This window comes from Coloeus monedula (genome assembly GCF_965178545.1).
Source record: "Coloeus monedula genome assembly, chromosome: 26".
Classification (NCBI taxonomy): domain Eukaryota; kingdom Metazoa; phylum Chordata; class Aves; order Passeriformes; family Corvidae; genus Coloeus; species Coloeus monedula.
In genome coordinates this window covers 324,713-351,490 of record NC_138806.1, presented here as the reverse complement: position 1 = coordinate 351,490, position 26,778 = coordinate 324,713, and the positions used below count along the sequence as shown (strand labels likewise).

The following is a 26,778-nucleotide window of genomic DNA, read 5'->3' as shown; positions in this document are numbered from 1 at the left end:
CTGTGCTTGGGATGAGGCAACTCTACTGGGCACCCAGAGGGGCAAGCAACGATGTGTGGTGGGAGCTCATGGCAGCCCTTGGCTGCTCTCCCCGGCGAGGTGGGGTCCCACGCTGAGGACCCGCAGCGGGACACGACGCGGGGCTGGCGGCACCGTGGGCATCTCCCCTACACCCTCCGCCCCGCACCGGGGCATCGGGACCACCGGGGGTGCGGAGACGGCGGCAGGGGCATTCTGCTGGGGCAGCCAGCCATCCTCGGCCGTCTGCAGGGATGCCCTGGCCAGGCTGGGCTTCGCTTCTACCACTCCCCCGCTTCACCCCCGGACCCCCCGCCCTAGCGATGCGCTGCAGCGGGCGGAGCCCCCCCGGGCTCGGGCCGCGCCCCGCTTTCTCGCCGCCGCTGGGCCGGGCCCCAGTCCGCTGACGCAGTGTCTGAGCCCGGCGCGCACGCTTCGTTTTTTTTCTTATTTTATTTTGTAACATTTTATTTTCCCCCTTCTTTCCCTCCCTCTCCCGCTCGCGTCCCTCCTCCTCCTCCTCTTCCTTCTCCTCCTCCTCCCCCTCCCCCTCCCCCCATCGCCCTCCCCGTCCCCGGCCCGGCAGGAGCGGCAGGAGCGGCCCGAGCGGAGAGGAGCGGAGCGGGCAGCGCCGGGGATGGGGCGCGGCTCGGCGGGACCGCGGCCCGACTGCTCCCCGCTGTGCCCCCCCCTCCGCGGCCCCCTCTGCTGCCTCCTCGGGCTCCAGCTGGTGCTCGGCGCTGCGCACCCAGGTGGGACCGCGCTCTCCCTCCCTCCACTTTCCCGAGTTTTATTGTCGGAGGGAAAAGGGGGGGGCGAGGAGCCAAACCACGTCGAGGAGCCCCCCGGCCGGCGTCCCCCGGGGGAGGGGGCGGCGGAACCCCGGCGGCGGCGCGCAGGGCGGGGGCGGGCGTCTCGTTCTAACGCCGATCACATCGCTGTGGCTTATTTCATCGCGGAATGTTTTATTTGCTTTTACTACGGTTCGTTTTACTTCATCCCTCTCCGGTCGCGGTGCATTCCGCCGCGTTTTGTTTTCTCCAGTCTGGTCGCGCCGTGTTTTCTTCCCGTTCCGCCGCGTTTTCACTCCCTTTTATCACTCTTGAGTTTAACTCCCCGCGCCGAGCGGCCACGCAGCGCCGGCCGAGGCCGGCGGAAACGCTTCCGCGGCCGCGGGGGAGCCAGGGGGGCTCCTGGGCCGGGGGGCGGCCGCCGGCCCGCTGCGCTCCGCAGCCCCGCTCCGGCCCTTTGTCTCTCCGGGGTGGGCAGTTCGTGGAGCCGGAGGTCGGGAAGGGGCCGAAGGGGTTTGTTGGAGCTTTCCTCCCTCTCCCATCCTGATCCCCCCTCCCCTCTCCCGACGTGTTAATCTTATGAAGAAGTGCCCCCCTGGATCGGGGCCCGAGTGGGTATTTGCAAACTTTTTTTTTTTTTTTTTTTTTTTTTGGTAACTTCTCACGATAAAGTCAACGGGTTGGTTTTTATCTTTTTCTAACCTTGTGAAGGCACCATGAGCCAGACACTGGAGGCTCCTCTGGACGGCCCCTGAAATTGCCGTTTGAGACCCTTTTTATGCCAGAATAGTCCAGCCTAGAGCTAAGGAGCTGCTTTTGGGCCTTCCTTGAATTATTTTGGCCATATTGATAGAACTTTAAAAATTTAAAGAAAAGCAAAATTGGCGACTTTTCCCTGAAAATAACAACTGTAAGCCCTTGGCCTATTTTATTAGAGCACATTTAGCAAATCCAAAGCAGATTTCAAGTGGCAGCATAGGAGCACACTGATCCCCTGCCCCCACCTCTCCTTGCCGCCTCCTTTCCCCTCTCCCCCCAGTCTCGCAGTGCCTGGGGCTGAGCCTCCTTGCTCAAGTGGCAAACATGGGGTCGTGGACACGATGACAGTGGGCAGCAATTCCATGCCAAGCAAGGGATCAATTCTGGGATCAGAGGAGAAATTGCTTGCCTGGGAGATGGAGCAAGTAGGAAGCAATGGGAAAGGAGACCCCTGTAGCCTGGGACATTTGGAAGAGCGGTCAGGGTTTGCTGCTGTTTGTAGACATCTCAGCTGGACTTTCCACAGCTGAATTCCTGCTAGACCTCCCCATAATTTACTTGAGGGCCATGAATTCCTCCTTCTGTGGGTTTTAAGGGGGTTATTTAATTTCAGCAAGGTTTTGCTACCTTTACAGGCTGATTCTGGCTGTTTCATCCCAAAAAATGTCAGTGGGATCCGGGTCTGGCAGTCCTGAGGACAGAGGCGCCTCTGTCCCGGCTGTGAGGCGGGAGTGCAGTGGAAGCCGACCCCATGCCGGGCCTGGGCGAGGAACAAGGCAGCTTTCAGCGGCCGCCAGCCCGCAGGGCCGTGTCGCTCGTGCCTCGCTGGTGCTGAGCACCCTCAGCTCTTTCTCCTCCCCATCCCCACTTTCGGCTGCTCCTGCCCTGCATCAGTCCTGGTTCGGACCTGGTGGATGAAGGGGACAGAGGATGGCGCCAATGGAGGTGCCACATCCAGGATCCCCCAGCACCAGGCTGGTTTGCAGCTCAGACAGGATCCTCGCTGGGAGTTTGGGATCAGGATGGAGTAGTCCCAAGAGTCCCTTGTTCGCAAGGACACTTTCAGTGGGGGCTGGCCCAGCAGACAGCATTTCTTCCCCTGGGGAGCTCTTGCTTCCTTGAGAGGTTTGTGCCAAACCCTCACCTCCGGGGCAGTCAGAAAGATGGAGCAGAGCTCTTGGCAGGAGGTTTGGGGCTCCTTGCTGCAATATCTCCTCCAGCTGACCCATCTGCGTAGCATGTGGGCACCCACGTGCCTTCCCAGGGAAACTGAGGCAGCAGCTCCCATCCTGCCACGGCTGCAGGCGGGACAAGGTCCTTGTGTCAGTGCCGGGACTTGGTGCTAGATCAACTTCCCATCTCTCCAGTGCTCAGTGTAGGTCTTGCCATGTCAGCTGTGGGGCAAGAGAGAACGCAGAAGGGACCTGGAAAGAATTTACAGCCTGTAGAGCAAACAGAGCAGCCTTTGCATGAATTTCCCCCCCATTTTCCTCTTTCCAATGGAAATAACTTGTTGCATGGTAAATGCAGCCCCAAGAAATTACATCTTGATCTTCTTCAGACTGTTTGGGAGCAGGAAAAGGGGTCAGAAGTGTTAGCTTTGCTGCTGGAGCCGGGCAGGGTGCAAGGGGCAGTGAAGACCTCACCTCCACAGCGTCTGCAGCCACAGCAGCCGCTGGGACGTGGCAGCAGGGCTGGGGATGGTGCTTGCGCAAGAATGACAAGAGTGGAAAGAGATTTCATTTAACCTTCCATGCAAAACTGTCCCCTTCCCTTAAAGCTACCCAGCTGGTGTGGGGACCCCAGGAGGTTTCCCATGGGGAGGTGCTCCTTGCCGGCATGTGCAAAGGCGTTTTCAGGCGTGAGGTCCTGGTGATGGTTAAAGCCACGTTGCAGATTTTTCTCCCTGGCTTTATTTTCTCTCTGGCTGGATTTTGCACCTTTCCCTGCAGGCAGAGGCACTCTCCTTAAGTATTACTTCCTTAAGTATTTTCCAAAGAAACTTTCTGCCCCAAAATCAAAGCAAATGTGTGCTGAGGGTGTATAATCCCTCTGTACTAAAGCATATGATAAATCCATCACAGGAGGCTCTGGTCCCATGGCCTCGGTGGGTGCTCAGAGCAGGGAAGGGAAGGCTTTAGTCCAGCTCTGCCAGAGGTCCCAGTGTTACTCACTGGATCATCATGCCCTGCTCAGGTCCATGAATGCAGCTGGATCTTGGGTGGGAGTGGGTGTGGGGGCCGCCCTCCCCCCCACTCCAGCCCATCCCAAGCCAGCATTTCCTGAAGGGTTGTTTAAGCAATTTGTAAAATTTGGTTCTTCACGTGCAGTGAGGAGCAGGATTTTAATTAATCTGAACTGTGCACAGCTCGCAGAGCATCGACATTTTTCTCATTCCTAAGATTGCTTGGAGCCCAAAAGAGACCCACACAGATGCTCTTGTTTTTAAAGAACCCATCTTTACTTTCCTAAGGACTAGAAAGTGATTAGTGGATTGACTTGCAAATTCCTGGGAGCACTCTTCAGTGTAGGAGCGAAGGTTTGGCTGTTGCACCGGGTACAGGGTATTTTCCAGTATCATCTCCATCCCTTTGCTCAGTCCTGCACTGCACCTCATGCTGTCGCAATTGGGACTTATGTGGGATTTTCCATGTAAAACAGCCTTGTTTGCAGGATGGTGCAGAGGTGGAATGGACAGATTGAGCTTTTCCCATTCCTCCAGCCAAATCTAGACACGGCATCTTGGGGCTCTGCAGTAATGGCCCCGTTTGTAATGGCCATGCCATGCAGTAATGCCTGGCCTGGGAGTGCTGGGCATGAGGAAGGTGAAGGGCACCCAGTGGGAAGTTTCATGGTAAATATCATTTTAATTGAGAAAAAATACATGGGACACCAGAGGTTGCCCCTGGTGTTGCAAATGTGCTTGGGTTTGGTGAACAGGGGGGTGGGTCCCTGTCCAGAGACAGTGATACCACTGCTCAGGTAAGTAACATTAGGAGTGGTGCTGGAGAAGCAAGGGAGGAGAAATCTATGGATCTTTCATCATTTTGGGGGGAGTTTCTTTAGTAGTTTTGAAAAATTTGGTAAGTCTTCAGCCAACTGTGCTGGAAGTACCCTGTCTACAAGGATGTGTCAGGGCTGCCCTGCACATCACATCACACCACTGGCCAGTTTGCTGGCCAGGGAGTCTGGGGTGCTGGTGGGTGAGGGAGTGGGGACAGTCAGAGGAGCTGAGGCCAGAGCAGTGCTCAGGGGTGAGTGTTTGGCCACCATGTGTCCTGGGAGGGAGCCTTCACCTCTCCCACTGTGTTCTTGGTTGGTCCATTGCACTCCTCCATCCTGGCTGGAGCCCATTCAATGGATGGTGTGCTGCCTTCATCTCCCTGCATTCCTGGGGAGTTAGAACCTCTTGGCTGCAGCCTGGGCCAAGTCTAGGGGGAAATTGGGGAAAATTTCCATCCTCCTGTCCTTTGCTGAGTACCAGAGGGCAGAGTCTGGGACTCTCATCTCCCTTGTGGCCACTGCTGTGGTGAGTCCCTTGGGCTGCCCAGGGACAAGCATCCCTTCTGGAATGCATTCATTCATCTATGTCCCAGGCAGGATGCTGGGAGAATGAGCTTCTTAATGTCTGCAGAGAGGCAAGTGAAGTATGTGGCCCCTTTCCAAAACCTTTGTGAGGCAGCAGGAGTGAGCAGGGTGGTAGGTAGCCGTCATCGTCGCAGCCAAGTAAGGAGCTCATCTCGTACAGCTCCCACCATATAAACAGCAGCTTCTCTCTGGCTGCTGGGCCAGCCAAGAGGAGTTTCTCAGCTCCAAGTGCACATCCTGCTGCTCCATACCCCCAACTGGACCATCCGAAGCTTCACTTTCTTCTTTGTAGCAAGAGGTCCTTAACTCCCTGAGGTCTGTTTTTAAAAAACAGAACAACAACCACCCTCTTTTATTCTGGAGCTTGGCTTGGAGCATCCAGAGCTGCTTCTGGCAAGTCTGGCCCCAGCCGAGCCCCAGGGTTGTGCTGGGCTGGGTGAGTCTTTGGGATGTTGGGCATCATTGCTCATTTGCTGCAAACTTCTAATTTAGGAGCATCAGGGGTGGGACTTGTGTCTCCTCTCAGCTCTGGAGCTGACGGGACCAGTGCCCTTCCTGAGCCAGATGTGTCCTGGGGCTGCCAGTATGGCTGCATTTCCTTCCCTTTTATTTTTTTAGTCTGAAGTTCCTCTCTAAAGAGTTGCATCGGAGTTACTGATGCCAAAAGCAGCTGTGGGGGAGGTAGAGCCGTGATGTCCTTCCCGCAGGCTGGGAATGCTCTCGTGTCCTGTGATCACTGGCAGCAGGGATGCTCTAACTCTGCTGTTGGGAGCTCCCATAGACACAGCTGATGTTTTTAGCACTGTTTCCCATTCCTAGCTCACAGAAGGATGTACAGGCTCCTTCCTTGGGCCAAAAATTGATGCTGTTCGTGGCAATGATTTTGTTTTTTGCTCTTCTCCACACCAAGACCATAAGGATGGCATGAGCCATGCCTGGACTGACTGCTGGAGCTGGGCTTTGCTGGGAACTTCTCTCCAGGAAGGGGATTTTCCTCCAGAGGAATAATTTGTCCAGTAATATGAAATTCAAGATGGAGTTGGGGCTTTTCTGTGACCCTGCTCTATCCCTCAGCAGAGCTGGCTGGGCCTGGTCAGGGGTGCAGTCCTGGGGTCCTGCCCTCCCAAATGTCACTGGAAGGCGAATCGTCGGGCTGGTCTCCCCCCATTCCAGCAGTTCCCTCTCCTCCTCAGGGCTGTGCAAGCTGGACCCAGCTGAGGCTCTGTCAGGTGAAACTCTCCTGTGTTCCATGAGCAACGATTTTTGGTTCTTTGTAGAGTCCCAAAATGGCATGGGTTGGAAGGGTCCTTAAAGACTCTGCCATGGGCAGGGACACCTTCCACTATCCCAGGTTGCTCCAAGCGCCATCCAACCTGGCCTTGGACACTTCCAGGGATGGGATAGTCACAGCTTCCCTGGACAACCTGTGCCAGGGCCACCCCACCCTCACAAGGAAGAATTTCTTCCCAATATGCCATTTAACCCTGCTCCAGCTTAAAGCCACTGCCCTGTCACTCCAGTCCCTTGTCCAAAGTCCCTCTCCAGCTCTCTGGGAGGCCCTTTAGGCACTGGAAGGGGCTCTAAGGTCTCCCTGGAGTCTTCTCTTCTCCAGGCTGAATATCCCCAGCTCTCCCATCCTGACTGCATCTTTCTCGTCATCTTTTTCTGGGTATTTTCTTTATTCCAGGGGAATTTTTCTTCTCTGTTGCTGATCTTTCCCCCATACTTGGTGCATCCCCACCATGTTTATCATGAACGAGTTCCCACTTCCCGCAGTTTTTCACCCATCAGTGCCGTGTGGGTTTCGGAGCCACTGCTCACCCTTGGGCTGCAAAAATGGGCTGAAAAGGTGGCAGTTTGGAGTAGGTGGCTTGGGGCTGCTGTGCCCTGTTTGCTGGTAGGTGAGACACATGTCATGAGGAGGTTCAGGCTGAACAGGGGTTCCTTTCTGCACCGTGTGAGTGAAGGGTGGGTTTCTTGCTGCAGGACGTTACAGGTAAAACTTTTTCCTGGGCTCCCAAATCCAAATGATTGTTAGCACGGGGGGCTGCAGCCCCTGAGGGATCTCATGAGTCTCAGAGCACCAATGGAGGAGCCCTGTTGCCTGGCATGGCTGGGGCACCTTGTGGGCTTCAAGGCTTTGCCACCTTTACTGGGTGGTTTGGAGCAAGCTATATCCACGGAGTGCCTGCAGCACAGGAACCTCTGAGAGGGATTGTCCCTGTGGCTCCAGGTGTGCTCAGCCTCCTGCACAAGCGACTTGGAGCTGTGTTTTTTGGGACATCCCACGTAAAGGGAAACCTTGAGTGAGAACAAGGGCAGGGAGCACCTTTGCCACGGTGGCTACAGGACAGAGCTGAGTTCCAGAGGTTCACGAGGGGTTCTGGCATCACATGGTGCCATGGTCACCCTCACAGTGGAGCCAAAGAGGTGGCAGGGGCTGGCAGGGATGTGGTAACAGAGCCTCACAGCGCTGACATGTTGGGGACATCATTTGCTGTCAGTTGTAATTGCAGCCAGAGTCCTGGAGCTGCTCCAGTCCAGGGTAACTGGGACCAGAGTTCAGCTGTAGCTTCAGTCCTTCATTGAATTTGCTCCCTGCATTTGTTGCTAGTGATGGGAGGGTGACAAATGCAATGGAGCAGGGATGCTCTGGGTGTCCTGTTGTGGGTGGCTGAGCTGGCATGTGTTTGGAGCTAGGTAGCGCCAAGGATGCCCATCCATGTCGTGCTGCAGGGCTTTCTCTGTCTGCTGTCCTTGGAGGCTCTCATCCGGTGCTGCCCACAGTCCCCAAAATTGCTGGTTGTGAAGCTTTCCATATTTGCTTGGAGGTGGTAAAGCTGTTGTGGGAAGGGTTGAGCTGAGTTCCTTCAGTTCAGGCTTCCTGCTGGCCAAGAACTTGCTTTTTTGATTAAGAAAAAGAACCTGGAGCCAGCACAGGATGTAAAAGCTCCCTTAAGGGCTGCCCCAAAGGATGGCAGCTTCTCCATCCCTGCGGTGTTCAGCCACCAGTGCCAAGGCCAGTTTCTCCCACTGTGCTGGGGCACGAGCATCCCTGTATTTCCCACATGGGAGAGGAGAGTGTTTCTGCAGGCAGAGCCAGTGTCCTGCTTTCAGTGCCAGCTCCCCCCATCCCCACCGTCACACTGCCTTGTAGCACCAGCTGCTTTCCATGGTCCCACCAGTACGCTGAAGGCAGCATCCCAGTGGCTGCATGGCTGGGGCAGGACACCATCCTTGATGGAAGTGTGTGGAATTTTGCTTTGCTTTCACAAGTGCTCCTCCTCAGAGGAGGAGCACAGTGTGATGGATCAGAGCTGCTGTCCTGCTCAATAGAGGGAGGATGCAGGAGGGAGAGACAGAGCATGCCAGTCCCAGCTCTGGTTTGATTTTGGTGATTCCAGGCAGAGCATCCAGCAGGATTGCATTTTCCAGTGCTCTTTGTCCTGTGCCAGAGGGCAGCTCCTCTTTAAGAAGGGTCTTCTGGTTTTGCCATGTTTCCATAACTGGAGGGCAGTTAGAAAGCTCTGCCTGTGTGATTTCAGGTCCACAGGTGGGTACCAAAACCTGAGGAACATCTCTAAAAGGAGTCAGCCATAGCTGTGCCATGGCTACTGAGGGCAGTGCAGGAGAGCGGGCCCTGGAAGGGATGGGGACATTCCCAGTCCCTCTGGAGCCGCCTCCTGCAAGGACTGGGTTTGCTCTGCAGAATACCAGCTTGGGAAAAGGGATTCATTGATCCAAACTTGCCTTCTCTCACCCAACTCTACATCTATCCTGGGGTCAGGAGTGCTGAATGCTCCTTTCAGTGCCCAGGAGCCTATCCAAGCACCACTATGTCATGGACACCATGGACCCAGTCAACCCCAAATTCCATAAAAATAAGGGAAAGAAAGGTGTATTTTTGGTGAAGCACAGCTTTGCTGCCTTGTGTTGAACTCATGCGGGTCGTCCCCCCAGCTCCTCCCCAGCAGTGCACAGCAAGCGGTTTTGCACAGGGAGAAGCTGGAAGAGCTGGGGGGCTGCCAGGGCTGAGCTGGTGCTGGAGCTTTCCCATTCCTCCATGGCCCAGCAGACACTGGGGACACACTGCGTGGCCTCTCCTGCCTTCTTTGAGCCAAGGGGCTGAGCTGCTTGCAGCGTGCTGGGGCTGCCCAAATCCTGTAGCCTGTAATTTCCTACCTCCGTCTCTTCTCTTTTTAGAGTAAAATGGTATCTTGTGCTTCTCTGGCCTCGGGCCTGTCCCTTCCAGTCTGGATGGCTTCCTTGAACGTGGTGCCACTGCAGGGCCACTAGTGAGTGTGGCCCTTGCATGGTGCTGCCAGCTCCAACGTGGCACTGAGCACCCTGACACCCATTCCTGAGCTGCTCCATGGCTATTCCAACCCGATACTAATTTTTTCTTCCAAGGCAGGGCTCACAGGTGACAGAGGAGGGTGTCCTGTTGCTGATGCTCCCTGTGGTGATGCTCATGGTAGAGCAGCTTTTTCTGTTCGAAGGAGCAAAGCAAGCACTGGTATTTGGCTCCTTGCAGAGGAGCCACTGTGGCATCAGGCTGTGCCCCAGGGAGGCCTCATCCTGCTCCAGCGGGTCACAAGACTGATGCTGCATCATCCAAAACTGCTTGAAGACCTCTGTGTCCCTGATGCTGGAGGGGCTGCACTGCCCTCACTGTAGGTGGGAAGGGGAGAGTGATGGGCTGGGTGTGGCATGGGTGGTGCTGGCATGGGGAGAAGGTGCTTGGTGGGGGATGAGCTGGTCTCCCACTGTCCAGGTTAGGATCAGGCCAGTTCCAGCTGGAGAAACACCGGCAGCAGCTTAAGGAATCTGAGCTTCAGTTAGCCAGAATCAGCCCTGTCTGAATTTTTGCTTATTTTCTCACTTGCCATGATTTTTACAATATTTTCAGTGAAATTAAATGTTTCCCTTAAATTAAGTAAAACCCTGCGAACAAGCTTCACTCTTGTTTATTTGACATTATCACTGATGTCATATGGGCTGGGGAAGGGGCCTCTGACATAATTTCTGTCCTGGAGCTGGGTCGATGATGGAACTCCCCAAAAAAATGGGGATGTCTGTCTTCCTCCATTTCTTTTTCCCTTTCATACACAGGGCAGGGAAGTTCTGTGAGCCAAGATGTTTGTTGCTTGAATGTGCCGGAGCTGCCTGTAACAACAGAGCTGGGGCAGGTTGAAGTTGCGGGGAAATAGGAAATGAAAACCTGTTCAGCCCAAAAAATTCATACAATGGCAAAAAACCAAAGCAAACCAAAGCTAAATACAGTGGGGCCCATGAGTTCGCTTGGACTTCTGGTGAATGTTTGTGGTGGGAAAAAATGGGATGTTTTATTAAAAAAAAAAGAACAACAAAAGTGGTGGTGTTGATGTGGTGCTTTGGGAAGCTTCTTGCTGGGGTCTTGGGGCAAGAAGAGGCAGTCAGAAGCCCTGAGGTGGCTTTTTAGCTTAGAAACATTAATTTGAAGAAATAAAGTGTCTTTTAAACACGACACATCAGCGGGAGCAGCGTGTCCCAGCAGAGTGTCTGGGATTTACTGGTTTGTACAGGTTTTGGGATACAGTCACATGGTGGCATGGCCCCCAGTGATGCTGGGGGTTAGGGAATTTCCTTGGGGATGCATGGTTGGCCCGTGGCAGCAGGCAGGACTGTGGGACACGTGTGGAGTTGGGGTTGAGCTCGGCCTGTCTTCCCTCGTTGGCTGCACTTCTATCTGCTGGCAGCGATTCCATTCACTTGGCTTCCGCCTCCCAGTGCCTGGGCTGGGATTCCAAAGGGTCCTGACGTGGTATTTTGTGTTTGCTGAGGCTGGGGCTGTGCAGGCATTTTCCTTCACACAAGGGGAGACCTTCCTCAGCAGTTCCTCTTTGCTCCACAGTTTTAGCAGGTCCCCAAACACACATAGCAGTGACGGATGTGCTATCTCCCTGCTCTGTTTTTCTCTGCCTGGAGCAGATGGCCGGTGCCAAAGCCATTGGCTTCTCCAGCACTGGCATCATTGCAATGCCTGGAAATGCTGCAGCCAAGAGCTGCCCATGGGAGCTCAGTTTTGAACGGTTCTAATGATGTGATTAGAGTGGGCGAGCACTTTGCTCTGGCTCCGATGCCCAACAGCCACCCTTGGTGATGCCATGCTGGATACAGACACCCACTGGTGTCACTCTGCCCAGAGCCCATCACTGGGGGGGATGGGCACTGGGGCAAACCCTGAGTCAGTGCTGAAGGGAAGTGGTGGTCCCCAGCATCCTAGGTGCTGTGCCCAGGGGTGCATCCCAAAACTTGCTTTGCACAGAGCCAGGATGTTCTGTCAGGGCTCCAGGCCATGCATGGCACATACTGAATTCCCGGCGATGCTTTCACCCTTTCCTTTTTTTCTCTCCCCAGACTCCAAAGTCTTTCTCATCTACAACACGGGCGCGCAGGGCTGCTTGGAGACCAAGGACTCACTGGTGCGACTGGCCAAGGGCTGCAATGCCAGTGCCCCAGCCCAGCAGTGGAAATGGGTCTCCCGAAATCGCCTCTTCAATGTGGGGGCCATGCAGTGCCTGGGGGTGTCATGGCATGGGGCCAACGCCACGGCGGGGCTGCACCTCTTGGCCACCTACGAGTGCGACCGCGAGTCAGTCAACATGCGCTGGAGCTGCCGTGGGCTCGGGGAGCAGCTGTCACAGCATCTAGGTGCCCGCCTGGGCAATTCCTCCCTGGACAGGGGGGACCAGGCGCATGGCTCACAGTGGAGGACGTATGGCACTGAGGAGGATCTGTGTTCCATGCCCTACTCTGGTAACACCTCCTTGGGCATTAGTGTTATCCTGTAACCCAAACCATCCCCAAAACGTGAGCTGAAGCTGTGGTGCTGCAGCAGTCGGGTCCTGCCTGGGAAGCTCAGTCCCAGCTTGCTGGGGCTACAGAACCAGGCAGGATCAGAGCGATGGGGAGTGGGCAGCCTCTGGGCACCCCATAACCCCCCTCACCCCAGATCTCCCTCCAGCCCCCATAGACACATCCTCAAGCGAGGGCTCCTCTTTTCCCTCAGAGATTTACACCATCCAGGGCAACTCCCATGGGAAGCCCTGCACCATCCCCTTCAAGTATGACAACCAGTGGTTTCACGAGTGCACCAGCACGGGGCGAGAGGACGGGCACCTCTGGTGTGCCACCACCCAGGACTACGGCAAGGACGAGCGGTGGGGCTTCTGCCCCATAAAGAGTAAGTAGGGGCACACATCTCGTGGGAAAAAGCAAAAACCCAATGTCAATCCCTCTTGGGGACTTTTGGGCTTCTCCTCTCCCCCTGTGAGCAGTCTGCAGTGCCAGAGCAGCAAGTTATTGGGGTTTACTGGGTTACTGGGGGTTTCTTTGTTTCTGTGTTGGGTGCTCACCCTGCTCATCCCCACAGGCAATGACTGTGAGACCTTTTGGGACAAGGACCACCTCACCAACAGCTGCTACCAGTTCAACTTCCAGTCAACGCTGTCATGGCGGGAGGCCTGGAATAGCTGTGAGCAGCAAGGGGCCAACCTGCTGAGCATCACAGAGATCCATGAGCAGACCTACATCAATGGTGAGATTCTGGCAGCCTGGCTGTGCACTCCTCATCTGGGGCAGAGCTGGCTGCACTGTGGGCATTGCCACTGCCAGTTTGCTCTGCCTGTCCCAAGTTTGGGAGGGTGACAAGCTGGGGACTGAGCTGGGCTTGGGGGACTGATTCTGCCCCTCCAGGGCTGCTGACTGGGTACAGCTCCACGCTCTGGATTGGACTGAATGACCTGGACATCAATGGAGGCTGGCAGTGGTCAGACAACTCACCCCTCAAGTACCTCAACTGGGAGAGTGGTGAGACAGGGGAGGTTGTGGTGGTGATGGGGCCTGAGGAACACCCTGTGACCACCGGAGATGGCCCCATGGCAAGGGAGGTGGCCCAGGCTGCTGCAGGGTATGCCCTTGCTGCATGAGGACAGAGAGCCACAGGGGCCTGTGTAACAGCCTGCGACATCTGTGGAGCTGGAGTGGGGACACAGGGTACCAAGAGGGAATCAGCCCTCTGAAAGCACTCACTGACCTGTGGATAACCTGGGCTGACATTCCTTGTTTGGCGGGTTGCTGCATCCCTGCTTAGTGCTGGAGTGTGGCTGAGAAGTGGTCCCCAGCTGCAGACATCCATCCCTAACCCTGGGGTGCTCAGAGGGAAGAGGGCCCATTGGTCATGCCTCATGCCATCACCCAAAGGCACTTGGAGGAATACAGTGATACCCTCGGAGGAGGTTTGAGGACAGGTGGGAGCAGTTCAGGTGTGGTACTTTGACCCGCTGACTGCTGTCAACATTTCCAGGTAAAACAGTGACCCTTTGGGTTCTTGTGCATTGAGGCACTATAAAGAATCCTGGGCATGTTGGGGTCACATCTTCATCATGCAAAATAACAAAATAAAAGGGGTTTTACTGGTGTTGGAGCAGGGAGAGCTGCATTGGTGGCTCTGTCCTGGCTCTTCAGTAGCCTGTCCCCTCCTCATCCCACTCCCCAGACCAGCCTGACAACCCCAGCGAGGAGAACTGCGGGGTCATCCGCACTGAGTCGTCCGGGGGATGGCAGAACCGTGACTGTGGCATCGCCCTCCCCTACGTCTGCAAGAAGAAGCCCAATGCCACGGCTGATCCCTTCCTGACAGGTGAGCAGGGGAGGACCAGCATCAGGAATGCGCAGCTCTGTATCCCATGGGGGTGTGCTCCTACCCCAGCATGGTCAGGGGATGCTGCCCATGTAGGTGCCCATGGTGTCCCCAGCTTGCTGCTGTCCTAGCTGTGTGGAGCAGGACTTGAGCTCCCTAGGTGGTAAGGGAGGGACGGAGAGCAGCAGGTCCCTGTGGTCCCCAGGGGAGAGGATGCTCTCTGCTCTGCTCTGCCCTCACTCCTCTGCAGATAGAAGGGATTTTGTTTTGTCCCTGGAGCTCTGAAGCTGCCATTCCCACACCTTGCACCGCCTGTTATATTTTGGCCGTGTTTCCCACTGCGGCTTTGGCTTGGTCTGCTGAGCACCCACAGGACTCCGGTCCATTCCCTGCCAGGGAGAGGGCTGGAGAGCTGGGCAGGAGCCCTCAGGCTGCCTTGTGTCCTGCCAGACTCGTGGTCAGAGGTGAAGGTGGACTGTGAGCCCAGCTGGCAGCCCTTCCAGTCCAACTGCTACCGGCTGGTTGGAGAGAAGAAGAGCTGGCAGGAGGCGAAGAAGACCTGCCTGCGGAGCGGGGGTGACCTGGTCAGCATCCACACCCTCTCTGAACTGGAATTTGTCACCAAGGAGATCAAGCAAGGTAAGGAGGACCTTGCTGTGCCAGTAGCCCCTTTCCTGTCTTGTGGGGTCCATGGAAAAGTCCCTGGATGTGCTGGAGGCTGCAGAGTTGACTTTGTGGCTGTGCAGGGAGCAGAGGTCCCAGGCTGGGAGGTGATGTGTTCCTTGGAGGAGCCCATAATCCGGGTGCATCCTCCATCCAGCAAATGTAAAAGCTGTTCCCAGGGCCTGCAGTGCGGAGTCAAAACTACACAGCTGCAGCTGGGAATGGTGCTAGTCCCAGCTGGTTAGTGTAGGAAAAGATGGGAAAACAATTCCTGCTGGACTTGCTGGAGGAGGCCAGCAAGGAGCCATAGGAAAGTGGAGGAAGGAGAGGAAATACTGCTGCACCCAGGCTGGGAGCAGACTGGGGTGTGCTGGAAGGGAATGGTTGAAAACCAGTAGCTCACTGGACCTGAGCCTGCAGATCTGGACTTTTAGTCCCATACTGCTAGCCCCTCTCTGAAAGTTGCAGGCAGATGTCCCTGTGTTTCCCACTCTGGGGGTCCATCCTTGCAGGCAGGAGCTGCCCAACCCTGCCCTGCCCTCTCCTGCTCACTGGGACCGGGGGGTCAGAGCTCAGCCCTGAGTGGGTTTCAGCAGGTGCTGTGCAGAGACCGGTCCCATCGTGGGGGCTGAGGTCACCAGGGGGTTCTGCACAGGATCAGCCAGGAGGAGGGAATTTCACTCCCTCCCTTCCTGTCCTGGCAGATGTGGAGGAGCTCTGGATTGGCCTGAATGACCTCAAGCTGCAGATGAACTTCGAGTGGTCGGACGGGACGCCCGTGAGGTTCACATACTGGCACCCCTTTGAGCCCAACAACTTCCGTGACAGCCTGGAGGACTGTGTGACCATCTGGGGACCAGTGAGAACCTGAAGGGGATGGGGGGTTATCCTGCACCTCTGCAGGGAGCACTGCAGCATCCTCATTGCTGAGGAAGGCATTCCTCAGGGAATGTCTCCATCTGGGTTCAACCGAGCTCATCTGAGCCATTGGGATGGGAGGGATCCATCTCATCATCCGTGGGGATTTGGTGTAAGGAACAGAAGTGAGGAGCTGGGACATCTCCCAGGCTGTCAGAAAGGCTCACTGCCACTCCTCTTCCCGCCCTGCAGGAAGGGAGATGGAATGACAGCCCCTGCAACCAGACCCTGCCATCCATCTGCAAAAAGCCCGGTCGGGTGAGCCAGGAGAAGGAGGAGGATGACCACGGGTGCCGAAAGGTGAGGGGCACCTGGGGTGGTAGAGCCTCTGGCTGCTCTACAGCTTTGCTTGGTGCTCAAGGCTTCAGGGGACCTTTCCCTAAAACCATTTTGGGGAGCCCCTATGAGCAGCACCTGGAGCAGCTGGTCTGTGCCTGAGAGCTGCTGAGCTGGAGCACTCTGGGGCTGCTGAGCTCCTCGCTGGCATGGTGGAGGAGTCCATGGGAAGAAATGGGGACACAAAGCACATGCATCTGTGCACACTGTCCAAGACCCTCCCCATCAGGTGGCCTGGCAGCAGCAGGGATGTTCTTTTTCTTCCGTTGCCTCTCTTTGTGACAGAACACAGGAGCACGTGGGAGCCTGGCAGGATGGAGGTGGCTGCCAGCCCTATGCCTCGACAGGATGGCGGGTTGCCTCCTCCGGGCAGGGCATGGGCGTTTTGGGGACACCAAACCAGCAGATTCTCAGTCCATGCTCTGCCTCAGTTTCCCCAGCTGTCGCATAGGGCTGAAGCTGCCCTGTTCCCATGCTTCCTGGGAAGTGGTTTTTGTGGTTCTCTGCAAAGCCTCCAAGCATTGAGTCTGGCAGCGCTGTGGCTCTTGAACCTCTCCCAGCCTTTCAGAGCTGGCCAGCGCGCTTGCACCCTGACTAGCAAGCAGCCGCTTCGGGCCAACTCCCAGAGGTGCTGCCGGGCTCTTCCCATGTCCTTGCCCCTTTTCCAGCAGCTGCTTGGCTCTGCCAGAGCTCGGGGGAGCACAGCAGCCAATGCAGGAGAGCCACGCAGGAGAGCTGCCATGCAGGGCCAGATTTGAGGGCTGCCAGGCGAAGCTGGAGGAGCCCAAGTGTCAGCAGGTGCTGGGGATGAGACACTCAGTGGCAAAGTTCTGCTACCATGCATCTGTGTGTCCCCAAAGCGGTCCTGAGGACTCCCTATGCTGATTTAACTCCCTCCTGGCTCTCCAGCCAGTCTTACCCTGACCCTGGGTGCCCAACAGAGATGCACTGGGAAACAAACTGTGAGGGACAAATGAACCAATGCACCAATGCAAGGGACAAATGAACCAAGAAGCATCCTTCCTCTACTTTACTCATTCTCAATGAGGACTTTTGCCACCCAGAGGCAGAAGCTGGTGGAGACGAGGCACATCTTGCTCAGGGGTTTGGTCCTATCCACTCAAGCCACTCCACTGGTTTTTCATGGTGGCTTTGCTGCTTTTCCCCCCCTTTAAAAGTCTCCTTCATTTCAGGAACAGCCTTAAAGGAAGCAATTAAGGATAGACGTTTGGGCAATGGAAAAGGCAGAGCAGGAGAGGGATGTGTGGGCACACTGGGATTAGGAGCTGGGGGCAGCAGTTGGGGTTGGGGATCCTCTCCTGACCCTCTTTCGGATCACAGGGACTTGCTCTGGTGCTCAGTGTGTGGGAGTGCATCCTCGGGGTGTTAGGGGTGCTGAGGCCGGGGCTGGCTGGGGACCTGTCTGGGGACATTGCATTGTCCCAGGACAGGCCCCTTTCTTGGCTGCTCAGCGGCAACCACGCTGCTCCAGAGGGACCCAGCTGATGGGTCTGTACCTGGATTTGCCAGCTTCAGAGGAAGGCTGTAGGAGCAGGAACTTGGGGGGAAAACTGGGATTTGGTTGTTTTCATTTCCTGAGGCTGCTCTCCTGCTTCCCTCCCCACTGTGCTGATGACACTGCGTATGGCACGTGCCCCCAGTGTCCTTCCGATGCTCGGGGGACCCAGGAGTAGAACTGTAGTGATGCTTCCCCTTCCAGGGGGTCCCTGAGCCTGGGGCCTCTTGGCTCCTTGGCTGAGCCACTTCACCCTTGTGAAGGGTGTGTGTCCCGTCTCATGGATGAGGCCCCATGTCCCTCCCCACTCTGCCACCACCGCTGCCAGCCCTAGGGCCACCCTGCTCCCTGCTCTGACGGAAGACAGGCACTATTGTGTCTCCAACTCCTGAGAGACTCCAATGTCAACAAGGCAGGGGATTAAAGCTGGCTGCAGTGGTACTCACTTTGGACTCAGCCCTGCGGCGTAAAGAGGAGGATTGTGTTCCCCTCCCCACATCCCAGCCAGGGCTAGACGCTGGCAGGGAGAGCTGTTTCCCCAGCTTTGAAGCTGCCTGTGTGTTTGTTTTCCCTGAAGCCATGTCCTCTGGGACCAGGGGATTGTTAGAAATCAAAGCTGAGTGGGGTCAAGCTGGGGCAGCTGGGGGCAGGAGACCTCCCAGGAGAAGGCAGAGGCGGTGGCGGGGAACTTGGGATGTTGCTCTCGTGCCCTGGGATTGCTCCCATCCTTCTGGGGAGGTCCAGGTAGGCAGTGGTGGATGTTCCCTGTCACCCATCTGCAGGGCTGGAAGTGGCACAGCCCCTCCTGCTTCTGGCTGGGCGAGGACCGTGTCCCCTACAGTGACGCCCGCAAGACGTGCTCTGACTACAGCTCCACACTGGTCACCATCACCAACAGGTCAGTGCCACGCCAGTGGTGGTGGGTTTACCCCAAAACAACTCCTGCAAGGTGGGGGGTGACTCCCAAGGGCTGGAGCATCATGGGCGGCTTGGTGTCCCGGCTTGCTGCATTGCCCACGCTCACTGTCCCTCCAGGTTTGAGCAGGCATATGTGAGCAGCCTCATCTATGGCTGGGATGGGGAGTATTTTTGGACAGCTCTGCAGGACATCAATGAGACAGGCGCATTCCGCTGGCTGAGCGGTGATGAGGTGATGTACACTCACTGGAACCGCAACCAGCCCGGTAAGGGATGAGGGTGGGATGGGGATTCCCCCTTCATGCAAGGCGGGACTGGCACTGCCCCCCAGCACGGTCCAACCCTAAGGCTGGCATCTTCCCTGCTCTCGTGAGCGCTCCAGGTTACAACAAGGGTGGCTGCGTGGCCCTGGCCACCGGCAGCTCCATGGGGCTGTGGGAGGTGAAGAACTGCAGCACCTTCAAGGCCAAGTACATCTGTCGCCAGAACCTGGGCACCCCAGTCAATCCTGAACTGCCCGGTCCTTTCCCCACACCCAGCCTCACTGCCACCTGCCCCCCAGGATGGAGCTCCGACCCCAAACTCCGTCACTGCTACAAGGTGAAGGGGGGTTGGACAGGTCGGTGTGGGGATGCACATGCCTCCCCAGTGCAGCGGGGTGAAGGGGCACGTTTTGATGCTTGCAAGAGGCACCCCACAAGCCTGGCTGGGGCTGGATGGCAGCACTGTGCCCTGGGATGTGGCTATCTGTGGGTGGGAACAGTGCTCTGCTCCTGTTCTGCTGCTGACCGCCCCCATGCTGTGGGTTCTTCCTTTCCCAGGTGTTCAGCTTTGAAAAGCTGCAAGAGAAGAAGATGTGGATCGCTGCACAGGAATTCTGCCGGGAGCTGGGGGCCCAGCTGCTCAGCCTAAGCAGCTACGAGGAGGAGCACTTTGTCGCCAACACCCTCAACAAGATTTTTGGGTGAGAGGCTGGTGGCACCAGTGTGTGTCCCACTGCCAGAGTGTGCTTGCCATGAGCACACAGCCCTCTTGGTGCTCTGGCACATGTGAATGGATGGATGGATGGATGGATGGATGGATGGATGGATGGATGGATTGATGGATCTCTCTGAGCACACACTGGTGTACAGAAGGTGCATCAGTTGGTGTGGCTGATGTGGGAGATGTGCAGGAAGTTCAGTGTAATTTGAGGATGGAGCTTGGATTTAAAGCAGCTCCAGCCCTGAGACGGCATGCCTGTTATCCCAGTACCTGCTGTCCGGTGTGTGGGGATGGCAGGCTTTGAAAACAAACAGAAAAAGCCCTGTATATATATTTGTATATAAATATGAACCCCTCTGGTTTGAAGGGGGTTGTGTACTCACCTGTCCCCCTGGCTCTCCACAGGGAGTCGGAGCCAGAGCTCCATGAGCAGCACTGGTTCTGGATTGGCCTGAACCGGCGGGACCCCGCTGGGGACCGGAGCTGGAGATGGAGCGACGGGCTGGGGGTGAGTCCAGGGGGTATTTGGGTTGTGGGAGGGACAAATCTGGTGCTGGTGGAAATGCCCAACACTGCCCATCTCTCTCAACCCCCAGTTTTTCTACCACAACTTTGACCGCAGTAACTATGATGACGATGACATCCGGAGCTGTGCGGTGCTGGATCTGGCCTCCCTGCAGTGGATGCCAATGCAGTGCGAAGCCCAGCTGGACTGGATCTGCAAACTGCCCAAAGGTACCGGGAAAGGGGTCCCCAAACCCATCAGCTGTGACTGACCTGGAGGAGCATGGGCTGTGGGGTGGTGGAATCCCTGGGAGGAGGGAGGGTGATTCCCAATTCAGGGATTGGGAGAGGTGCTGTCCCTTCTGGGGGAATTCAGGAGAGGCATCCTGCCGTTGTAGCCCACGGATGGTTTGCGGAGAAGCATCCATGGGAGCATCCCAGCCTGCGCCCCCCTGACAGCTTGTCCTTGCCCTTTCTCCAGGTGCTGATGTGAAGGAGCCGGAGATCGCAACCCAAGGTGCATAGGCCACAGCCTTTTGTCACAGTCACAGAATATTCTGAGTTGGACGGGACCCACAAGGACCATTGAGTCCAGCTCCTGGCCCTGCACCCCAAAAATCTCACCCTGCACTTGAGAGTGTTGTCCAACTGCTCCTTGAGCTCTGGCAGCCTTGGAACTGTAGTTACTGCCCTGGGGAGCCTGATCACCCTCTGGGGGAAGAACATTTTCCTGATATCCAACCTTAACCTCTGCTGACTCAACGTCAGGTTGTGCATAGACTGCCTGATGTCCTCAATGGATATCTGCCACAATTTATCCAGAGGATGGATCCTGGGCAGGGTTGTGGGAGGGAGGGGAACCCAGGCATGCTGCTGCCGCTCCACTGCAGGAGAGGGACAAAAGCAAAGCAGCCCAACAGGCAGGGACCAAGGGTCAGGGTGACTATGGCAGGAGTGTCACAGCCTCAGCGTGACACCAGTCCCTGCCTACAGGCAGCAAAGAGTGGGTGAAGTACCAGGAGGCTGAGTACAAGTTCTTTGAGCACCACTCAACGTGGCTGCAGGCACAGCGCATCTGCAGCTGGTTCCAGGCCGAGCTGACGTCAGTGCACAGCGAGGCTGAGCTGCACTTTCTGGGCCAGAACCTGAAGAAGGTACCAAGAGGACAGGAACTTCCCAGGGCACCAGTGGGCTCTGCTGCCCTATGGGCTGCTCTTCCTTGTCTTCTTTCACCCTTTTCTGAAGGGACAATATTTGGGGGTGCTGGGCTTGGCTTGGGGTCATGATGGGCTTGTATGGTGGCTGGTCCTGATGCCTGGGGGTGGGTTTGGGGCTCAGCAAAGTGATGCTTTTTACCTTGCTTTTGCAAGCTGGGGAAGGGTGTCTGTTCCCCATGGCAGCCTCAGTTGCCCCCAAAGACCCCCCCAGTCCCTGAAGGGTACTGATATCTCCTCTCTGGGCATGCAGTTCTCCAGGGGCCAGGAGCAGCACTGGTGGATTGGGCTGCACACCTACGAGAATGACGGGAGGTTCAAGTAAGTCACAGCCAGTCACTGTGTCCCTGGATGTCCCCACACTACCGTCCCCGTCACGTCCCCACACCACTATGTCCCTGCATGTCCTTACACCACCATCCCCACCTCTCAGAGTGCCTGTGGCTCAGCAACTGCATCTTGGGGGTCTCATCCTGGGCTGCTGGGCTGGAGGTTTCTCACCCAAGAGGGTGATGGTGGGACACGCTCCCAGTTAGGGCATTCAAGTGGTCCCATTTACCAAGTCACTGCTCAGCCTCGTGCTCCTCCTGATGCTGTTCCAGGTGGTCTGATGGGTCCCTCCTCAATTTTGTCTTTTGGGCACCGGGCAAGCCTCGGCCCATCAGCAAGGACAGGAAGTGTGTGTACATGACAGCCAGCCGAGGTGAGGGCAGGGCAGGGCAGGACTCCACATGAGGCTCTGAGGGGCTGGGGCGCTGGTACCGGTGCAGAGGGGCATCATGCCCAGCCTGTCCCTCCCCGTAGAGGACTGGGGGGACCAGAAGTGCGTGACGGCGCTGCCTTACATCTGCAAGCGGAGCAACGTGACTGCTGTGAAGCCTTCCCTCCCTCCAGTACCTGCTGCCACGAGTGGGGGCTGTCCCCAAGGCTGGCTGCCCTTCCTCAGCAAGGTACCGCTGGAGGGAGAGGGGACAGCAGGATGGTGGCCACTTCTTGGTGTTCCACCAGCCCTATGGAGGCCCTGAGGGGGTGGCTGCAAAGTGGCAGGATGGAGAGGGATGCCTGCACGTGTTTTGTGGGGAGTGCTGGGGGATGCATTTACAGGGATGCTGGGAGAGATGTGCCATGGGGTGGGGAAGGTGAGGTGTGTCCATAGGTTTGCCAGGAGAGATGTGGGAGGACCAGAGGGGTTGGGGGGTGGCAGGCATGAGGGTGTGAAGGCAAAAAGGACCATTGGGCAGAATGGGGCTGCAGAGGGTGCCTGGGTGGGGAGGGTGCAAGGCTCAGGGTTGGGGGCAGCTGCACCTCCTGGACCATCCTGTGCCCCTGTCTGTGCAGTGTTTTAGCTTCAATGGCCACAACAAAGGCGAAATAGTGAAGTGGCCAGAGGCAAAGCAGGTGTGCGAGAGTCAGGGCGCCGTCCTGGCCACCATTGCCAGCCCCCTGGAGCAGGGTAGGTCTCCTCTGCCCGACCACCCCACCCAGGTTCTACCTGCCAGGGGTGGTCTTCCATGCCTCACCTGTTGCTTGCAGCCTTCATCACATCCATGCTGCCCAACATCTCCTTTGACCTCTGGATTGGCCTGCACGATGCTCAGAGGGAGTTCCAGTGGGTGGAGGGGGAGCCGCTGCGGCACGTGAGCTGGGCACCTGGAGAGCCCTCGGGCTGCAGCTCCTCCAGCCCCCGTGACAAGCCGGTAAGGGAGATTCCCTGTAGCACCCCCATCCCCCGGGAAGGGCTCAGCCCCAGGCCCAGCCTTGGGAAAGGAAGGATTTAGCGGACTGGGGTGGTTCTCCAAGGGCAGTGCAGGATGAAGCGCTGTAGGGTGGGGGTTCCTCGCATGGGGATCTCTGTGGTGACAGTGCTAAGGGCAGTGCTGACTGTGCTGATTGTGGCTTGGCTGTGCAGACCAACTGTGTCGTGGTGTGGCACGGCTCACCCCCCGTCTTCACGGGACGCTGGGATGACCGGAGCTGCCTGGAAGAGAAGCATGGCTATGTCTGCCAGCGGAGCATAGGTAGGAGGGGGATGAGGGGACAGCCCCTGCTCTTTTGGCTGGGGATCAGCCACTGCCACCCTGGTGCCCCATGCTGTGGTGGGACTGGGGAGCTTGGGGCGATGGGTTTAGCTTAGGGAGACCTGGGGAGATAGGCTTAACTTGGGTGGGTGGGTCCCTGGTCTCAGCCATTTATGGGACAGCCCCAAACCTGTGCACACTGGCCTGGCTCAGTGTGTCCTGCAGGGACATGCATCCTGGTGGACAGCTCCCAGGTGGGGATGGTTGTAGGGTGTCACTGCTTGTCATCCCTAAGGATGTCCCTCTTCCCTCCCCAGTTGCACCAGGATGTCCCCAGGTGCAATCAGCACAACACTGCCAGGGACAGCCTGGCCTGGGTGGGGATGGACAAGGGGGTGACCCACCTGCAGGAGTAGATGCAGGAGTGTCCTCTGTGCCCTCTGACTGTGTCTCTTTGCTCCTCCAGACCCGTCCCTGAGCCCTGCGCAGACACCATTCCCCCCTTCTCCTACCGGCACCCTCTTTTACCACAACAGCACTTACCGCATCCTGCAGAAACCCCTCAGGTGGCACGAGGCACTGCTGCTCTGCGAGACCCTCAATGCCACCCTGGCCACCATCCCCAACCCCTATAGCCAGGCCTTCCTCATGCAGGCTATCAGCAGCCTGCGGGCTCCACTCTGGATTGGGTTGGCCAACGATGAGGTGAGGGAAGGGGGCAGGCACCTGGGGCACAGGTTCCCAGGGGGATCGCAGCAGTCCCCAAGAATCTCCTCCCTGTGGTCTTCCAGGGAGGCCGGAGCTACTCGTGGCTGACGGAGGAGAACCTCATTTACACCAACTGGCAGGACGGGGAGCCCCAGCAGACCACCGGCTGCTCCTACATGGACACGGACGGGAGCTGGCGCACAGCTGGCTGTGACACCAAGCTTCAGGGGGGCATCTGCCAGCTCCAAACAGGTGCTGGTCAGGGGGCCTGCAGTGGTCCAGGTGGGGTGTGACCAAGGGTTGGAGATGGGGCATCCCACTAGGGACCTTCTGGAGCATGTCCTTGTGGGTCTGGGTGCCCCAGTGTGCTGTGGGACCCCGACATGCTGCGCCCCACCACACCTTTAATGTACCGTGTGCTCCTCAGGTCACCCCCGCATGCACAAGTGGAGCTACAGTGGCAGCTGTCCCAAATCGCTGGAGGACTCCTCCTGGATTCCCTTCCGGGACCACTGCTACACCTTCCACATGGAGATCACCCTCAGGCAGAAGGACGCCATGAGGAGGTGCCAGAAAGGTATGAGGGGCCTGGGGTGGTAAAGGAGGGAGACGCATCCTTGGAAATGGAAGAGAGTGGGATCCCCAGGATGTTTGTGGGTGCAGCAGACCCCTTTGTCCCTGTGTCTGTGTCCAGCCTTGGTCAGCCATCATCTCCTTGCTGTTCCATGTTAGGGTTCCCCAATCATCATGTGGTTCACAGGTAGGTCCTCAACTTTGTCCTCTTGGGCACTGCTGCTCGCTAGCTCAGTCCTCTCAGTTCTGGGCTCCTTCATGACAGTCTTCCCTCTGCAGTTGGCGGCACAGTGTTGTCCATCCAGGATGAAATGGAGAATGTCTTTGTGTGGGAGCATCTCCAGGCATACGAGGGCCTTTCCAAGGGGGCCTGGCTGGGCATGACCTTCAACCCCAAAGGTACAAAGGAAGGAATGAGGTTTGAGATACATCCCCAGGCACCTCCATGAATTCCCACCAAGTCTGCAGTGAGCAGAGGAAACCCTTGGTGGTGCCACCAGTGAGGGGGGCTCATGTCATAGTGTGACCAGGCTCACTGGTGTCTCAGGCCATGCTGGACATGCCATTTGTGTCCTCCTCTGGCTTGGTGGGGTACGAAACCCAAAGCCTTCTCCAAGACACTGGAGCATTCTGATTCAAGAAGGTGTGCTGTAGCCCCTGGTCCTCCCCATCACACCTCCCCACCATAGAATCACAGAATGACAGGATCATTTGGGTTGGAAAAGATCTTAAAGCCATCCAGTCCCACCCCCTGCCATAGGCAGGGCCACCTTCCACTAGACCAGGTTGCCCAGAGCCCCGTCACACCTCCTCGTACTTTCTGAACTGGGACAAAGGTGGAGTGTCCCCTTCAGCCTCCTCAAGCCTAATTTTCCCATTTCCCAGGTGGCACCTTGGTTTGGCATGACAACACTGCCGTGAACTACTCCAACTGGGGCCAGCACGACACGGGGCCCAGCATGCTTAGCCAGAACAGCTGCTACTGGATCCAGAGCAGCAACGGCGTATGGCGCCTAGGCTCCTGCACAAACGTAACCATGGGGGTCATTTGCAAGATCCCCCGAGGTAGGGCTCCCTTTGCTCCCCGAGGCTCCTGGGCTGATGTAGGGTGAGCTGGGGGTCTGGGCAGGGTGCTGCACGGCAGAGCTGTCACAGTGGCAGCACCAACCATGTGTTTCGGGTAATTCCAGTGCAGGGGATGGTATGGGTTAGTGTTGGGGTCTGCAGGTCCCCATTGGGCTCCATGATGGGCTGTGCATGTCTCAGTGGCTGGGTCAGCTCCTTGGGGCAGGATGAGGCCGGTGGGGCAGTGGTGGAGCAGAGCCAGAGGACCGTCCTAGCTGTGCATCGCCCATTGCCCACGTGGTGCAGTACTGGGAGCAGTGCAGTGTATGGGTCCAGTGGTGCTGGTGGTGGGAAGATGGGAGGGTGTTGTGGCCGTGCACTCACCTGTCTGTGTTACCTTTGCAGTGGAGGAAAGCAGCTTTTCCAGGGCAGGTGAGTGGTACCATCAGCCTGGCCACAGTACTGGGACTGGAAACCAGGACTGGGAGCCTGTGCCATAGCCCAGCTTGTGTAAATAACCAAAGGAGTGGGTTATGTGGGTGGGGAATGCCATTCCCAAGTGACTTTGGCCTTGAGTTAGAACTCCTCAGGAGCAGGAGCCATCCGTCCATGGAGGTGTGTGTCTTCCCAGCCACTTGCCACTCTCCTTTCTGTGCCCACACTGCTTGGTCAGTCTGGAGGATGGCCACCATGTTTGCTGGTAGGATCCCAAATATCCATCCCAGGCAGCTGCTAAATATTCATACACATAGGAAAGACCCAGGGAGTCTGCCCAGTCCCAGGAGCTCTGCCAAGGGCACAGGATGTGCCCAAAACACCAAAGCAGATTCACAGAGTCAAAGAATACGCTGAGTTGGAAGGGACCCACAGGGATCGAGTCCAACTCTTAAGTGAATGACCATACAGGAATCAAATCCGCAACCTTGGTGTTATTAGCATCATGCTCAACCAACTGAGCTAATCTCATTCCATCCTGTCCTGTTCTGACCCACCACGGGGGAAACAGCACAGAAACAGGCTCCCCAGGACAGTGGTCACAGCCCCAAGACTGCCAGAGCTCGAGAAGTTTTTGGTCAGCACTCTCAGGCACAGGGTGGGATTCTCGGGGTGTCCTGTGCGGGTCCAGGAGTTGGACTCGGTGGTCTTTGTGGGTTCCTTCCAACTCAGGACATTCTATGATTAAATGATCCTGCCCAAAAACCCAGGTCTGGCTGGAGCCCCACCAGCCCCAGCCTCTCCTGCAGGCTGAGGAAGGAACAGGAGCCATCTGTCTGCCTCTCAGCAGCTCTTCCTCCCTGCAGCTCTGCCGGAGAATACGACAGCCATTGCAGTGGTCGTGCTGTCGACGCTGGCGCTGTGCGCCGTGCTGGGGGTCGTCATCTTCCTGTACAAGCGCCGACAGAGTGCAGAGCGCGGCGCCTTCGAGAGCGCTCGCTACAGTCGCACCACCTCCAACCCCAGTGAATCTGCCGAGAAGAACATCCTGGTGTCGGACATGGAGATGAATGAGCAGCAAGACTAA

General features: G+C 56.9%; 1 protein-coding gene across 1 annotated transcript; it reads left to right on the top strand.

Annotated features, from left to right (window-relative positions):
* Positions 1-637: 637 nt before the first annotated feature.
* MRC2 (mannose receptor C-type 2) lies at positions 638-26,778 on the top strand (the record flags this gene model as incomplete). Its single annotated transcript, XM_082297582.1, has 30 exons — positions 638-770; positions 11,556-11,954; positions 12,208-12,381; positions 12,571-12,735; positions 12,894-13,007; positions 13,696-13,839; positions 14,290-14,478; positions 15,207-15,361; positions 15,613-15,720; positions 18,055-18,170; positions 18,308-18,456; positions 18,573-18,790; positions 19,012-19,154; positions 19,580-19,682; positions 19,771-19,909; positions 20,160-20,195; positions 20,672-20,832; positions 21,146-21,213; positions 21,495-21,595; positions 21,697-21,842; positions 22,231-22,345; positions 22,426-22,589; positions 22,802-22,910; positions 23,377-23,615; positions 23,702-23,870; positions 24,046-24,195; positions 24,471-24,590; positions 25,077-25,256; positions 25,662-25,688; positions 26,558-26,778. Exons 1-30 carry the CDS (start codon positions 656-658, stop codon positions 26,776-26,778), a joined length of 4,437 nt encoding a protein of 1,478 aa, XP_082153708.1. The 5' UTR covers positions 638-655.